Here is a 16820-nt window from a genome sequence, read left to right on the forward strand (position 1 = left end):
GAGACATAGCACGCAGGTCCTTTTTCTTTAAAGGAGCTGCCTGGCCACCAGGATACCATATTTGTCAGCCCATCATCAAGTTCTGCCCCCGTTTCTCCTCTTTCAGCCCATCTCTGTCGTGTCACAGAGTTTTCAGAGGTCCTGCACTCTGGGTGCCTGTCTCAGTGCTATGCCTGTTCCTCCCTCTGTTTCCTGGGAACTAAATTTACCAAAAAAAAATAAAGCACAACCTTATTTTAAAATTAATCTCTGACCTCGTGACATCACCACCAGATGGTGTTCAGATCGAGTTCTGCACTTACGCCAGATCCTCAGTAATGTAAAATGGAAACCAATGGATCTGTGCTGATTTAAACCAGCAAAGGCTCTGGCCATCTCTTTCTTCTTGTAAGATCCCCCTCCAGACTCTAACGCCATACAGATAATGCTTAGAGACCTGCCACGGGAGTCATTTTTTCATGTGTGCATCTGTATTGCTTTTCCCGAGCCATGTGAAGATTTTAGTTGATGCCCCTTGTCTCATGGGAAGCTGCAGTTGTTTGGCTAACATTTTAAGTCAGTACTCTAGATGGCAGTAAATAATGAAATCAGTTAGCCAAATTGCTATCACAATAACTTCATTAGCAGATTGTTTTTAATATGGTGAAGAAATCAAACTTTTACGCAGGATTTTAACCTTAGCAGTAGTTCATTTAAAAAAGAAAAGAAAAGAAAATTTGAGATATGGTGCTTTAGACCTTGGAAGGTTTTTCTCTCAGAACATGCAAGAAAATCCTGTTAATGTTAATAGGATATACCTGTGAAGGTGATGAGAGGCAGACAGAAACACAGAGCAGTGGGTGTCTTACCAGGGTTTGAGCAGGCTGCCCTTTATAGGAATCATTGCAACACCAGATTGACATTCTACAGCAATATCAGGAGGCTTTGAAATCTGTCCATGGCTTCACGATGAAATGATTTTCCTCCAGGCCAGCTACCCCATGGCTGGAAGTAACCAGTGGTGGGTAGGTGCTGTGTTGTGGGAACCTGTAATTGGTAATAGCCTGTTTCTCATGCACACAAAGAAGAGAAAGTAGTCTTTTTTTATTTTTTGATCAGTAACCAGAATTGCATTCCGTACAAAATCTGGCTAAATGGATGCTGGATTATTGCAGCTCAGTAATGAGGGTGTGGAGGTTTTCACCTCTAGACCGAGTTGGAATCCAGCTGCGACTGATAATGAGGGGAAGTCATTAGCATCTTCTGATTGCTCAGAAAATGAGCTGTCTAGTCTCAGTCCGGGGTCTAATGGATAAGTTTCCACAGCGCCAGCACAACTGGTACTGATTGGCACTCCTGGCCAAGGGAGCAAAGATTGAAAGAGCCATAGAGACTGTACTGCCCTTGCCATCCCAGGACAGTGGGGAGGTCAATGTAGTATATGTTCAGCAGAGAAATAGAGGAGACCAGTCTCTACAGCTCTCAGCTTGAGACCTTTCATCAAGACATTGTCTAAAAGTCAGGTTTAGGACAGGGGCCTGGGTTTTGTCCCACCCATGTTGTGATACACCCTCAGTGGGAAGATACAAGGGCACATTGCTTAGAGATCAGAACTTGCAGCCACGGGGTAACACCTCTTCTACCCGAGAGCTCGTCTGCCAGTAACATCCAAACCAGTTTTGTAGTAGTTCAGTTCCCACGCTGAAATTCGTGCTAACCTCTCTCTCCTTTCTGGGACTAATAACCCTGCCTAACAGTGGGTTCTCCTGTGCGAGCCCGCTTTCCTCTTGCAAATCTCTCCAGTGTGTAAGTGAAGATATAGTAGTCACCATACATGTATTAATCCGCTTGATGACAAAGCCGTTTCCTTGTTCTGGTGTCTCTCCTAATACAAGTTCACCATATAACTTGTATCTAGGATTCACTTCAATCACGGCCGTATGTTCCTGGGACACTAATGTAACACAGATTATCCAGAAAGATTATTCCATGCCAAAATAACTATTCCCAAGGTGGAGTACAGTACACAGAGCACTATAAATGACCAAATAATGAAGTTCTCCTGTTATACTTTCCAAACTTCATCTTAAAAGTCTTTTTGGATAAAATAACTAGCACCACTGCCTGATTGTTACCAGATCTCATCAGGCTTTAAGCAGCTCCTCACCTAAACAGAATTTTAACCCAACCTTGCAGACCCCAGCATTGCAAACCAAGACCTAAGAGATCTTTGAGAATCTTTTGACTCTGGACCACCATTGAGCTTATTGTGCTTAATAACGAATGCTTGAATAATCTTTCTGGCAATCTGCAGTTAACAATTTCTTAAAAAAAAACGTACCTCAAAAACCATGGGGATGTTTTTAAAGGGCAACATTCTCCAATGTTGGGATTATAATCCATTGAGCAACAGCATGTCACTAACTCTAAAACCCTGGTGGGAGCAATGGGAGCAATCTGAGTTTATATTTGTGGTGAGTTTGCATGTATGGTGTATTTAGTGCATTTACAGTAGGATTTTGGCCACTGATTTACAGTGTTGCTGGAATCTGTGACTAAGAGCTCCAGACACTTTCTATGGGACATGCCCAAGGAACCTACTCTGTCCTCTGAAAGGACCTTTCAAAACTACACAAGCCTATACCGCTGTAGACCGCTCCTTAGTTCACTAAAGAAAACAAAATGTTAATAGTTGGTTCAGTATCACGTGATCTCAGAGAGCTAGTACAGTAAGGGTTTTTTTTCTTATTCAGGAGCTGTGAATAAAACCCCTGGTGCCATCAGTTAGGATTAGAAATTACACGAGGAGAAAAATCTGGTATAAAACCAAACTAAACAGTCTCCAGAACTAATACCTTGTTAATAGCTTAAACTCAGCTATTTACCATTTCAAAAGTAATGTGCAATGCAGCATTTTCATGTGGTATTTTCTCGCATCGCAGTGGTGAAATGAGAGCATATTTGTGGCACTAGCAGAACCTCAAGAGTAATGCCATGCCCTTCTCACGACAAAACCAGCAGGACACAGTCCAGGGTACCACTACCTTACGGGTCCATTCTGAAGCCTAGTAAAATCAATGAGAGCCTTTTCGTTAACATGCATTTTTTTTTGGATCAGGTCATTGCAGGAGGGTAGTTCTGAGCCTTTGATTTAAAAAAAAAAAATCCACAGTAAATACATCAACAAATACGTGAAACTTGGGCATGTTCCAAAGTGGCTTCCTAACATGGTGGCCAGGTGTGTTTCCAGGGAACATTTACAGCGACAGACTGTCATTAATCACTCTGTTGTGCGTTCGTGTCTGATAGTAATTGTTGGTTCGGTTTGAATGCAGATGCATGGGGTGCAACAAGGGATATTTGGCATTCTAGAATATGCTGCTCTTAATGTAATTTATTATCTCAACCAACAAAAAACCAACTCCCAGTAGTATCCAGGGTCATGTCCGACAGCTGTTTGCTTTGATTTTTATGGATTTTGCAATTGCCATAAAAGCCAAACCCTGAAGGAGTGAGTATTACTGATGGAGCTTGCTTTGTAATTAGCAGAATGTGGACTTCATCGGCCTGACATGAGCGGAGGTTCTTTGTTCAGTATCCTGCTGTCACTTTATTTGGTTCTCCCTACAAAGGATGACTGACTGACTTTCTGAAGTAACCTGAGCGGAGGGGAAGAAAACGAGAGCTCAGGTGCTGCTGGGTTGAGGCAAAAGGAAAAGGACCCGAAGTGAAGAGAGCGAGGAGAGGTGGTAAAATGGCAATACCAAATCAGTGTAATGTACCAGAGCAATAGGGGGCATCTTAAAAAGATGAGAAGCGAAGGAGAGAGGAGGTGTCATTGGGCCAGATCATCTCCTGACCCAACACACCTTGCAAAGCCCCAGTGAAAGCGTTTTGTACAGGGGACCTAAAAGGGATTGGGAGTGGGAAGGAATCCTGGGCCCCATTCATATGGTGCCTATGCAGCTGCTTCATTTTGACACTACTGTGGCTGGTTAAATCCATGAGTTGAGGCCCCTCTGTGACCCAGTAGGTGAAAGGCTTGCAGACAAGAGGGTAGGTGTGTGGGGTCTGTATAGTGACGGATGCACTGGCCACGCCCATACCACACTCCCAGGTTACTACCTTCCCAGTCCACGTGGCCACAGAGAGAGAGGTGCCCTTTTTTCTGCAGTGTGTAGCTCTCTCTGGCTTGCTCCTGTTCCAGGGCAAAGCAGAACCATCATGGCAGTTCCGCTTTATTTACCATTAATAAACCAAAGTATACCAAATTCTACTCTTACGCTAGTTATTCTCCAGCATTAAGGGTTGTTGCTCTAGAATTCTGTCATATTTTTATAAAGGCGGGTCTGAAACAGGGCCATATCATTTAGCACATATAACAAAAAAGGGAAGGTAAAGCGTACAGAATAAACTATTTAGTGTTGAGAAGAAAAGTTGGGAAGGGGGAGGAGCCAAGTTACACACAGAAAAATAAACTGGCTGGCCAATTAAAAAGAATCCAACCATAGTCATGATGAGCTTAGTGTCATTTGCAAGGCCTGAGTTAAAGTCCATGGAAGTCAGTTAGAAGAGTCAACCACTTCCAACCCAGGGAAAGGGTTTGAACTCCAGGTGGCCCCGTAACGTTTCAGTGTTGGGTCCCCTGATCCTGTTATGAAAGTGAAGCAGAGATTACATTTCCCATTAGTTTTTGGAGCCACCTTTGTTGTGCTGTTGGCAAGTCAAAATCAGCATAACCAAACCCCATCCTGGGTTTTGGAGTGGAGCACACAGACATGTTACTTTCAGATCTGATAGCCACTGCCAGTTTGGATTCAAGGCTGTTGAATCTGAAATTGTACGGAATAGATCCAAAGAAAGTAACTGATGATAAATTATTCATCAACTCATCATGGAAGAAATAGGTAGTTTGCTCTTTGCTCACTTAGACTAAAGATAGGACTGACCCTCAAAATTTGGAGCAGAACCCACACATGAATGACTCCAGAGATCAAGAGTGCCTGTGTCCTGAGGTTTTGGTTTATGCCGATCTCTAAATTGAACCATACAATTTTTAGGAGGTTTTAAAAGCAATAAATAAACCTCATGTAACTCACAAGTAGCATTTTTTTATTGTTAAAATAATGTTTATGTTCTCTGGTAATTAAACATTAAACTCTCATGGAGATGACATATAATTTTATAAGGATAAAACCAACAGTTCTATAGAATTTTCATAGGATTCTATAGAAATTTCTCTACAAACGTAGAGGGTCAGATATCCAGCTGATTTAAATTGGCATAGCTCATGGATCTGGCCCATAAAAATAAATAAATAGTGAATGAGATCAGTTTTATGGTTTGTTTTATTTTAACCATCCTGTAGAATTAAATCCCAGTTATGGAGTTCTGCAGCATGGTTTAAAAGTTTTAACGGAAGGAGATTGTCATCTATTAAATCTATAGGACAGTTTCATAGAGACTGGCACGCCAGTGAAAGCAAATTGATTTATACCAGTTTTCATAGAATCATAGAATATTAGAGTTGGAAGGGACCTCAGGAAGTCATCTAGTCCAACCCTCTGCTCAAAGCACGACTAACCTCAGCTAACTTCACTAAATTGTCTAAATTCATCACTGACTCCTGCAATGTTTTAGTTTTAGCAGTCTCCCAAATAGCTTGTTCTTTTCCTTAAAATATAAATTATAATGCAAGTTATATCCCAAAGAAAGCTTTTTGTAGCAGCTAACATAAATGTTTTCGTTTCAAAGCACAGATACCTCTATTCCCATGATGTGCATTATAATTACTGACAAGCATATACCTTTCTTCAGCGTCCAGTAGGATCCTGACATATTCCGGTAAATGCCACACATGAACAAAAATGATGCAACGAGAGCAGATTGAATAGACCCAACTGCAAGCCAGAAGAGTTGCAGTTAAGGAGTACACACGTATTTCCACCTCTCCTCAAGCTGTAATGATTAGTCCCGTGCAAATCACAGCACTGAACCTTGGCTGCCAAAACAGTTACCACCTTTCGAGTGTTCCCCATCCATTACAAAAGCTGGACTCGGAGTTGTTTTTTTGGGGGGTGATACTAAATTACAGAATGCCTCTGCTGGCTGTGGGATACTCTCACCCATGTGACCTTTTGTTGCCCTAGGTTATATTGAAGCAGCTGTGATCCCTGCGGGTGCTCGACGGATCCGAGTGGTTGAGGATAAACCTGCCCACAGTTTTCTGGGTAAAAAAAGAAAAATGCTTTGATTGTAAACTCAGTGTATGTTTGTGTTAAGCTGGGTTTGGGCTAAATGATCAATAGGCGTAGTTAGGCCACAAGTTCCTCATTTGCAGGAATAGGCTGTTAACGTTTCTTTCTCATTGCATTCTTTCACCATTTCTGTGGCTGTTGTTTGCTCAGGATGTTAATATCTGACATTGACAGGGTGCTATTCATCCTGAAGGAATCCCAGAGCATTTTTACATGTGTAGGCGAGTCCCCTGACATACACTTTGCTCTGGGGTGGAATAGAGGAGCTGTCTAATAGCACATAGCAACTGAGTTTGTGTCCAGGGGGGATGTAAGGAAGAATGTGGTCTTCAGATGAAACAGCAGCAGTTTAGGTAGGAAGAACATAACGCCCAGTTCAAACTAGAAGTGAGACAGGACAACGCAGCTAACTCCCCCAGAGCACTTACCAACCTGCCAGGGCCACTTTCTGCAGGGCTAGGTTTTCATTTTGCTTTACATCCTGCTTAGCCTGTGATGATGTCACAACCGGCAGCCAGCGATCCAGTGCTTATATTCTTTATTCTGAATTTCTGTGAGGCAGACAGTTGAAGTAATGGGCTTTGTCCTCCCCTCACTTACGCTCCTGCGGTCCCGTTGAGGTTAGTGGCAATCCACCTGTGGAAAGGAAAGAAGGATTTGGCCCTGGGGAGCCCACAATATTGTAGTTTGGGCTGCCACAGGGTCAGCAAATGTATTATAAAATTATTAACCCCTATAGTTAGGTCTGTGTAGCTGACTTGTAAAATACAGCTAGCTATAAAGGTAGATACTGCTTCCATCTACTGGTGTACAGAGATGGCTCCATCATCATAGTATCATCCTCATATCACAAATTGTAATGTACTTTTCCTCAGAACACCCCTGTGAGGTAAGGAAGTGCTACAATCCCATTGCACACATGGAGAACTCAGGCACAGAGAGACTAAGTGGATTGCCCAAGGTCACACAGGAAGTCTGTGGAGGTTCAGAGAATTGAAATCCAAGACAATGGCTAGCACCCTAGCCATCCTTCCTCTCATCAAAGATATAGATAGATTCATAGCCACACAGAAACACCATTGTAAGCAAGGTAACAAGCTTAGCTGAGCTTTTATATCTCTCTTCACTGTTTTATAGGGTACGTCTATACTGATGGCGGCAAAGTCACCGCCGTCAGATCGACCTATCCGGATCGATTGAGTGGGTCAGTGAAGACCTGCTCAATCGATCCAGAAGTCGACGCTGGTAAACCACCCCCTCAAGTGGTGTAGCGCTGCGTCAACGGGAACGCGGTTCCCGTCAGCGCAGTTCAGTGAAGACACCGCGCAGAAGGGAAGCACAGCAGTCGACGGGAGTTACGCAAGCTACTCCCGTCGACTGCCGCTGAATCACCAGGTCAGTGTAGACGAGGGCATACTGTGCCATAATTCCATGTAACGTTAAAACAGGAGAAGAGAACAGTCCAAGCAGTCTCTTACATTTGTTGAACCTTTGTGATTTAAAATTCCGTGCAGGTTCGCCTCTGGATTTTTGTTGCTATTGATAACCATGTATGCCTCCTGGGTCTTTTACTTTCTATCTATCTACCCATCAATTTTATATGGCTCCCGTCAGCACAATAACCAAGTGCTTCCTGCAGCCTTTCCTCACCAGCGTGTTCCCCTTTGGGGCAAGCTGGGATTAACGTTTGTTTGGTTCTCACTCTCACGGCTCAGGGTGTTACCATCCTGACTACCATCCTGACTGAGATGTTGTACCCCTTTCCCCTTCACCTGTTCCGTCTCTTCGGAGTGTGAGTTCTTCGGAGCAGGGACCGCACCATCTATGATACTTTTTGGATTGGAAAGCACCTGGCACGTCGGTGCTACCAGAACAAATAATAGAGAAGGGTAATAACTCCACACAGGAGAATGAGCATTTTACCCCTCATTTTACTGCAAGTGGAAATGAGGCACACAGAGGTGATCTGACTCTTGCCATGGCCACAAAGTGAGCCAGTGGCAGAGTGTAAATAAAACCCAACTCTCCTGACTCCCATGTGCTCCTTCATCATAACCCTCCTCCTCTTAGATGCCAATTATTGCAAATATCAGGATGCTGCAGAAAGCAGGCTGATTGTGTCAGGATTTTTGCACTAGTTCTGCTGGCTTCCTGTGTCTCGGGATGGCACCAGAACTCGCAAAGAACACTCAGCAAGGGTATTTCCCCTTAGCTGTCACCCCATCTACCTTGGTTATCTTCTTGAGTACATCCCACATGGTGAGTGAAGCTAAAATGCAATTAAAAAAAAAAAAAAGCAGCCCCTGTCATTCAATTCTGAGCTGGGTTTCCCCTTGTATTTTAAAACTGGCATTTGTGCCACCATCCCTTTGTAGGAACCGTGTGTCGCTGCTGCTATTATTTCTGCTAATGCAGCAGCCAGTTTTCTGGAAGAAGATTACGCCTACACGTAAGACGTCGGACATAGCAAACGTTTGTGGAACAATGAGACCAGTGTTGCCTTGAGCTTTGCAAATACTCTGCTTTTGGAAGCCAACCTTTCTTTGTTTTGGTGGGATTCATGTAGAATGTTTATCAGAGGGTTTTAGTTTTATCAGCTGGGGCGTAGCATTGTGAAGCTTGCACTGAATATTTAGTGCTAAAGTTGGTCCTCAGTTTCAGTGCTGTACCCCGGCTGACTTGCACTGATGTAACCCCAACAAGTGCTATGCCAATAGTTTTGGCTATGACTGAGAGCAAATTCTGGCCCTGCATGCATCTACCTTTTCTAAAGATAAAAAAAACAGCTCAGATCAAATAAGATTGACTCCTCCCACAGGTCTTCCTCCAAAATTCGAACCAAACCAGTTTTGAGATTCAGAAAGGTCCAAGCAACCTTTCCCCATATATTTTCCATTTTTGCACAACTCTGGCCTACCGCCCTGGGAGCAGGAGTGCTGAGACACCTTGAGACTGTATCTTCCCATGGTACTTGCAGTCCAGTTTTGCAGACTGGTTAAAATGCCTGTGCCTTTAAATAAGACTGCCATCTGCAGTCACACTAAAGTTTCCCAATATATTTTTCAGCTCAATATAATTTTCAGTTCATTTTCAGTAGCCAGGAGGATTTTCTTGTGTCTTCCAAAGCTGTCTGCTTCAAATGTCAGTGATCAGACAGGAGGAAATAGGCAGTGCCTTGTTAACCTAAGCCCAGGGATAGAAACAGCGAATCTTTAAAAGAATAGACAAGATAATACTTGGAGAATCAAATTCCAGTCACTGCAGCTTTAATACGACACAAGGGCTCTGCACTCATTATAACACAGGGTCTAACTTTGGAAAGATTCCATGTGTTAATTGCACTTACAAAGTTTTGTCCAATCAGGCCTTGTTTCCACTCAGGGCTGGAACCCAACTTATTTTGGAATCATAATTCCATTTGCTGGGAGCCGTTCCGGAATAATTTCCCTCCACCTACTTTCAACCCACGCTGGCTGGCTCGGCTAGCTTTCGTGCTAAAGAACCACCTTGAACAGGAAACGCCTCGGCAGCTTGTGTCCATAGGCTTGGAAGTGAGTTGGAGGAACTGCAAGTGGAAATAAAGATCTGACTGGATGCCAGGTTTAGGAATAGGTTGATTGGTTGGTTCCTGTCTTCCAGCCTGAGATGAAAAGAGAAGTTAAGGGCTTTTTGGCTGTATTTTAATCCTCGACTGTACAATGTTGAGCCACAGAGCCTAGGCAAAAGCCTGCTACCTCCTGAGTGAAACCTCATCCCAGTGGTAGTCTGACCTGGCTACTTACAGTTAACCATTCCTGTAGACACATCGCCTCTCCTCAAGAGATCACAGTCTAAGACAGACAAGACATGGGATTCAGGTCAGGTGAGGGAGGGTGACTGGTGAAGAGAATTGGTTTGGTTATTGCAAAACAGTGGTGCAATGGGAAGATTTTGATCCTTGTGAATAATTGACTTGATATTCAGAGGCAGTGTGATTCCGTGGATAGTGCACTGAACTGGGAGACAGGAGGCAATAGGTTAGATTCACTGCCCTTCCTCTGCAATCTGGCCACAACTGCAAGTTGAGCATTCCCCTAGACAAAGGGAATTGTAAGAAGCTGTCGGAATAGCACCTAGGACCATCACTTCCGCATCACCGCTAGAAGCTCAATCTGGGTTTTCATTTGAGGACCCCATGAAGCTGGGCTCTGCAGGAAGTACCACCCAGCAGGACCCTCACAGCTCACTGATTGGCTGTTGCTAGTGTTTAAACCAGGAAGCCATCATGGGGTGCTCTCTGAGCAGTAACTGCCTGCTTCCGCTCCAGACCTTGCTTGCTGTAGTCCCTGGACTCCAGCTTCTGAGCCTGGTTTGTCCTCCACTTCACTCTTTGCTTGCTGCCTGTAACCTGGCGCCTGACTCCAACTTCCTGATAGTCTGACTTTGCTATTCACCTACCGCCTGCAACTTGGCACTTGCCCCCAACTTCCTGCGATCCTGACCCAGCTCAACCCTGACCCACTATTCATCTTCTGCCCGCAACTTAGCAACGGACCGATGCTCACGGCCTGGCCCTGACAGGAATTCTCATGGGGTGTAAAGCTGGCAGAGCAAGCTCCGTAAGCCATCTACCACCCCCACCTTGGTGAAGGGGCAGTGTCAAGGATGGACTTATGTTACTGTAATTCACAGTAGGCATGTCGTCCTGGGAGTACCACAGCCAACTGTCATAAATCAGAGTAACCTTTAGGCTGCTCTAATTTACACTGAGGACAGGGCTGGCTGAGGATCGAAAAACCATACTCTGTTCCTGATTGAGCTTGCCCACCCACGGTGTCAAGCAGCTCTTGGCAGAGGAGAGAACCTAACCCCTCGGTTCTGTTCACAGCTGTGACCTGCTGGGTGATCTTGTACAAGTCCCTACACCTCTCTGTGATTTAGTGTCCGCCCCGGTCTGTAAAATGGAAATAAAGACACTTCCTCCTCTTTTGTAAAATGCTTTGAAATCCCTGGTTGCGAAACACTCCGTGCGGCAAGAGCGAAGTGCTGTCGCTGTTGCTTAGTGCTTGTTCTGCTTGGATGCCGAGCAAGCGGGGATCAAAGCCTGCCCACTGTAAGAACCCCACAAATATGACATGGCCATTCGCCAGATGGAAGACCCCAGAGATTAAACATGGAGTGCTGGTTTTTCAGCAGGAGGCAATCTTCCCTCTGAATCAGAGCTGATTGCTAGTCTTAGAGAGCTCGGAGTGTTGTCTTTTTGCTCATTAAATCTCTCTCTTCGCAAGAGTAGGGGTGTTTCTCTCAGTAAGTAGCCATATTCTAATAGAGAGAATTACATTCCACCCATGGCTTTCATTGGATACAGTATTGTCCCTAAACTGGTCATGTTCAGTGCTGCTCAGAGCCATTGTTATGTCAGTGTCAGTCTGCAGCAGAGGTGGATGCACTTTGGTGGTGGGTAAAGTAGTCCCTCAATAGCTTGCTGGTACTTCGTAAAGTTTTCTGAGGTTTGCAGAAGGCAGTTTGTAAATCAGTGAGCGAGGATATCATGGGGATAGAAAAACAAGCCAGGGACAGTCTTGTTTAACTGGGCTGCTTCCAACACACAAATACCAGGAACTAAGTGCACCACTCAGACCTAGGCATAGAAGGGGCCAGTCTTGTGAGAACCATGCCCTCCAGTCGGGGATTTGTGGGAGGGGCCTCAGTATCTGTAAACCCCCCCTTATCTTGGATTCTGTGGGGCTGAGCCGTGGACAGTCCATGGTGGGAGTGAGTGGGCTGGCAGGCAGGGTCGGGGAGACACACATTCTTCCCCCTCTGCCCCACAGAGCTCAGACCAGAAATGTAATAGTCTAAGGAGAGGAGGAGGAGGGAGAAAAATATTTGTTCTTAACGTCTGAGGACAGGACAAGAAGCAATGGGCTTAAACTGCAGCAAGGGAGGTCCAGGTTGCACATTAGGAAAAATTTCCTAACTGTCAGGGTGGTTAATCACTGGAATAAATTGCTCAAGGAGGTTGTGGAATCTCCGTCATTGGAGATTTTTAGGAGTTGGTTAGACAAACACCTGTCAGGGATGGTCTAGATATTACTTAGTCCCGCCATGAGTGCAGGAGACTGGACTAGATGACCTCTCGAGGTCCCTTCCAGCCCTATGACTCTATGATTCTAAGGTTGCACCTTTCCACCACCCCTCTTCTAGGACAGGGATCCTCTTTAAGGGGTGGGGAATCTGTGGCCAACTGGAGAAGCTCTTGTAATACTCCATTCTGGAAGACGCCAGAGACCCAGAGCAAGTGTCCTTGTCATGGATCTCTTTCAACCTTCTCCAGATCCTCTGGATCCATGAGGTCAGACAGAGCCAGTCCCACCAGGGAAGTAAACTCTGTGCCCTGTCGGAACATTTTGGTAGGAATCCCCATGAAGGAGAACCTCACAGAAATTTCCTCCCTCTTAGCCCCTCCTGTGTGAGGGGGCAATCTGGCCTCTCACTGCTTGAAGCAGCCAAATTACGGACCTCAAACGTTGCCTGACTACTGAGCGGCCACAGGCCAAGGGCAGGTCTACAAGCAATGGTCTCTTGTCATTACAAACATGCCTCACACTAGAATAATGCACTAAAAAAACAAAGGAAAGCAAGTCAGCTGTGTCCTGCAGTTGCCAGGAGGTTCACATCTTGACGTTCTAAGCATATTAAAGAATAACACAGCGTGTAATGAAAGCCTCCAGAGCTTGCTAGCCAGTGGGGCCTGATCCAAAACCCAAGCAGGGAAGAGGGAGCCTTCCCATTGACTTGACTGGGCTTTGGATCATACCCCTTCTCGTTTAGTTAATTAGAAGAAAGGGTCATAATTTTAACCGAAAGTTAATAAACTGGGTCTCAAACATTAAAGGTTAAGAAAACATTATTAAAGAACAATCTGGCCAGGAGACACAGTTAACCTTGAAATTAGAAAACTACCCAGTGGATGAAAAACATCCACAGGCCACTCTGCTCAATACCCAGTGTCTGGATGGGCAGAACAGTTTGGATACATGGCACTTGAATCTCCACAGAGATTGCGGCCTGGAGGTTTCTTCCCATAAAATCAGGGTTTGCCAGTTTACCCCCCTACCTCTTCACACGTTTGCTTTCATCACAAAGTCCTCGGAATAACATTCCCTCCCCAGTAATCTGGAGAATCTGGAAGTCACAAAAATTAATTTGAAAAGCTGCAGTTGTTCAATATCCCCACGGATGGAGTCGTCTTTCAGGAGCTGGAGAGTTGAAGTAGCGTTTGTACATACAGTAGCCTTTTCTGGAAGGAAATAGATGAAATTTCAAATACCATTGCCTCTAAATAGTAGTTTTAAGTGACCTGAATTTCTGCACTCAGGTCTATCTTGCTTTTACAACTGGGTTATTTTATAGAGGAGTTTTCTTTACTGATGCACACAACCCTTCCATTAATTTCAGTGGGATATGAAAGGGAAACAGGATTGGACCCTGAGAGTATGTCTACATTGCACACTGAGCCTGAGCTGTGACTCAGGTTTGAGCCCAAGCCCCACCTCCGTCCACACACAAATCAGTCTGACTTAGGTGAGCAAGCGCTCAGGACCCAGGCCTAGGGACCTGCTGGGGGGTGGGAGGATTGGAGCCTGCGTCCCTCTGGGTAAGTCTACACAGGGATAAAAGACCCACGACACGGCTGCGGCTGGCCTGAGTCAACTGTCTCTGGCTCACTGGGCTTTGTCTGCGGGGCTAAAAATCGTTGTGCAGAAGATTGGGCTCAACCCAGGCTCTGGGAGCCTCCACAATCGTAGGGTCCCAGAGCTCAGGCTCCAGCACGAACCCAAATGTCTACACAGCAATTTTTCAGCCCCGAAGCACAACCCAGTCGAAGCTGACCCAACTCAGCCCTGAGTCTTTTATCCCTGTGCAGATATACCTTCTGAGTCTCGGATCCGAGCCCTGTCATTTTGCAGTTTGGACACAGGCCAAGCCGCAGCCCAAGTCGGAAAGTCTGCGCGCCTGTGAGACCCAGGTTCAGTGATCATAACTCCAGGTTTACGATGCAATGCGGATGCCCAAGCACCGGCTTGGAAACACCATATGCACAAGTCCAGGTCCCACTGTCTCAGACTCAGCATGCAGTGTAGACATAGCCTCAGTGCCATGGGATATTTTTTGACTGATGGAGGCCTGGTTGGTTTTTGGTTAAGCCGTACAAGGGCCTGATGCAAATCCCATGAATGTCAAGGGAAGGACTTGAATGGGCTTTAGATCAGGCCCCAAGTTAATAAACCAAGACCTGGTCTACACTTACCTTGAAAGTTAGCGGCAGTCGACAGGAGTTACGCAAGCTGCGCAGAGTAGCCTGTGTAACTCCCATCGACTTTGTAACTCCTCTTCTACATGGCGTGTTCACTGAGCTGCACCGACGGGAAACGCGTTCCCATCGACGCAGCACTACGGGGGTGGTTTTAATGCGTCGACTTCCGGATCGATTGAGCGGGTCTTCACTGACCACTCAATTGATCCGGACAGATAGATTTGACGGTGGCGAATTTGCCGCTGTCAGTGAAGATGTACCCCGAGTCCCTCTGTCCAGCCCTAGTGTAGTGTGCCCAGACGTGAGAGCTGATCTGTCAGTCTGGGCACCACACTGGAGCTCAGTGAGAAATTTCAACTAGTAAAGTTACAGGGCAGGCTGTGGCTAAAACAGCACTTTTCTGTCCATCCAAAAGGGTGTTTGTGTTCCAAAGGCACAACCAGGTAGATGGAAATCTAGTCCTGACAGGACTGTCAAGGATCTGGGCCTGCACTGCATTCGTACACGGATACACTACACACAGGTTTTGAAAAGGGGTTTTGGTGTGCCAGGCTGTTTTATCTCCTGCTGTGTCTGCACTTTTACAACCTGACCTGCTTCTATCAAGTCTGAGAGCTTCCCAGGCATCACCTGCCTTAGCTCCTTATATTGCAGGCCTGAGAACAGACAGGACATCTGGCTAGATCCTGAGCCTAAGCTTGATGTAGATGGAATGGAGGAAATAGCTCAAAGCCACTTTTCCGTTTCCCTGATGCTGGGTCTGCTGGGGCCAAAATGGCCTCTGAAGTAATTTAGAGCAGCCATAAGGGCCTCTCTAAAATGTGCTAGCTGGAATGGTCCCATAGGGATCACACACCTGACTGAGGACCAGGCAAATCACGGTACACCCTGTCTCCTCTTGCCCCCAACACACCTTGACCCCTTCTTTATGATTCAGTGATAGCTCTAAGAGGTGGGTTAAAGAATCCATCCAACATCTGCATTATGGAAGCCCACACAGACTCAGAAAAACTATTCGTCTTTGGCGTTTGCAAATCTTCACGTGTTTCTGGAGCTCAGATCTTACACAGCAATTTTGTTGCCTTTTGCCCATGTAAGGTTTAGGAAATTATTTTTCAAAAGTTAATTCTTTTGGGAAAACTTAAAAAATACTCTGCAAAATTGTGTTGCTGCACTTTGAAGGAAAGGTGAGAGTTAAATGAAAGATGACTGTTCTGAAAATGATTGGCGTTCTGAATACATATCACTATTTACTGGTTTCAGCAAGAATATCTTGGACCCAAATGCTAAACTGCCAGACTTCAATCAGTTGCAAGATGGGCAGCCTAGATAATAATGTATAAGACTTGTCTCATAAACCAGGAGTCTGTTTAAAGCCAGCAATGTCTTGATTCTGTTTCACCTACAGCTGCCAATTTGAATAGCTTTGAAAATGTAACACAGCAAGTCTGCAAACTTCAAGGAGAGAAAGGAAAGCTCGAGACTAGTTTGTGGCAGGTTTGCGAGCCTCAGACGATCAAAGGGGATCAAATAGCTATTCTGTTCTATCCAGCTCTTATACTGTGCCTGCTGCTTTGTCATCTGAGAGTATCTAGATTTATCTAATCTACCCGCATCAGTAATCTTTCAAGGGTTAAGAAATAAGTACTTGGACTTGAGTGTAATCTTTATAATGATGTAGTTGTTTTGAGTTGAGGAAACGTTAATTTCCAAAATCCCAAAGGGCTGAAGATTGCTTTCTAGAAGATTTTCATTAATAGTGCTATTTTAAAGTTTACATATATATTTTAAATGTAAAGCGACACTAAACTGTGTACACACACACAAATAAATGGAATGATGCTGTACATCTAAAATGTAATTTGTATTACTGATAACATTTAGGATTATTATTGAAAGAATTATATGCATCTGATTGACTGTTCACTAATTACCCTCTCTGTTTACTGTTTGCGCATCACTCAGCTTGGACAAGAAAAATGGGCTAGTAAGTTCCATTTGTTTTCTATTCAGAATCTAGTCACTTTTGCATTCTTGTTCTTGTGCCTAGCAGAGTGCTCCAATACTGCAAAGCTCTGTTTAAACCCAAATGTAAGCTCATTTCTTTGGAAGTTAATAGAAAATTTCCCAGGAATCCTAGTTGCTTTTACACAAGAGAAATTTTGGATATAAACTTTTGTGATGATCCCTTTAAATATGTACGTTATCCTGAAATGCTTTAGGGAAATGCTTAGAAAATACATTTTACAACCATTGCTCACACTGGTGAGAACTCACTCTGGTAC

At 44.8% G+C, this 16820-nt stretch overlaps 1 protein-coding gene across 4 annotated transcripts in view; it reads left to right on the forward strand.

Moving 5' to 3' along the window:
* The window catches only part of ADAMTS17 (ADAM metallopeptidase with thrombospondin type 1 motif 17), a 251693-nt gene that overhangs the window by 170445 nt on the left and 64428 nt on the right, over positions 1-16820 (forward strand). For all 4 annotated transcript variants that reach the window (XM_067555596.1, XM_067555598.1, XM_067555597.1 and 1 more), the window contains one exon: positions 6129-6209. In XM_067555596.1, coding sequence (XP_067411697.1) covers positions 6129-6209 — 81 coding nt within the window. The remainder of the gene's footprint in view (positions 1-6128; positions 6210-16820) is intronic.

This window comes from Emydura macquarii, unplaced genomic scaffold (assembly GCF_026122565.2).
Source record: "Emydura macquarii macquarii isolate MOO-44397 ecotype Brisbane River unplaced genomic scaffold, CSIRO-AGI_Emac_v2 contig_1644, whole genome shotgun sequence".
NCBI lineage: Eukaryota > Metazoa > Chordata > Testudines > Chelidae > Emydura > Emydura macquarii.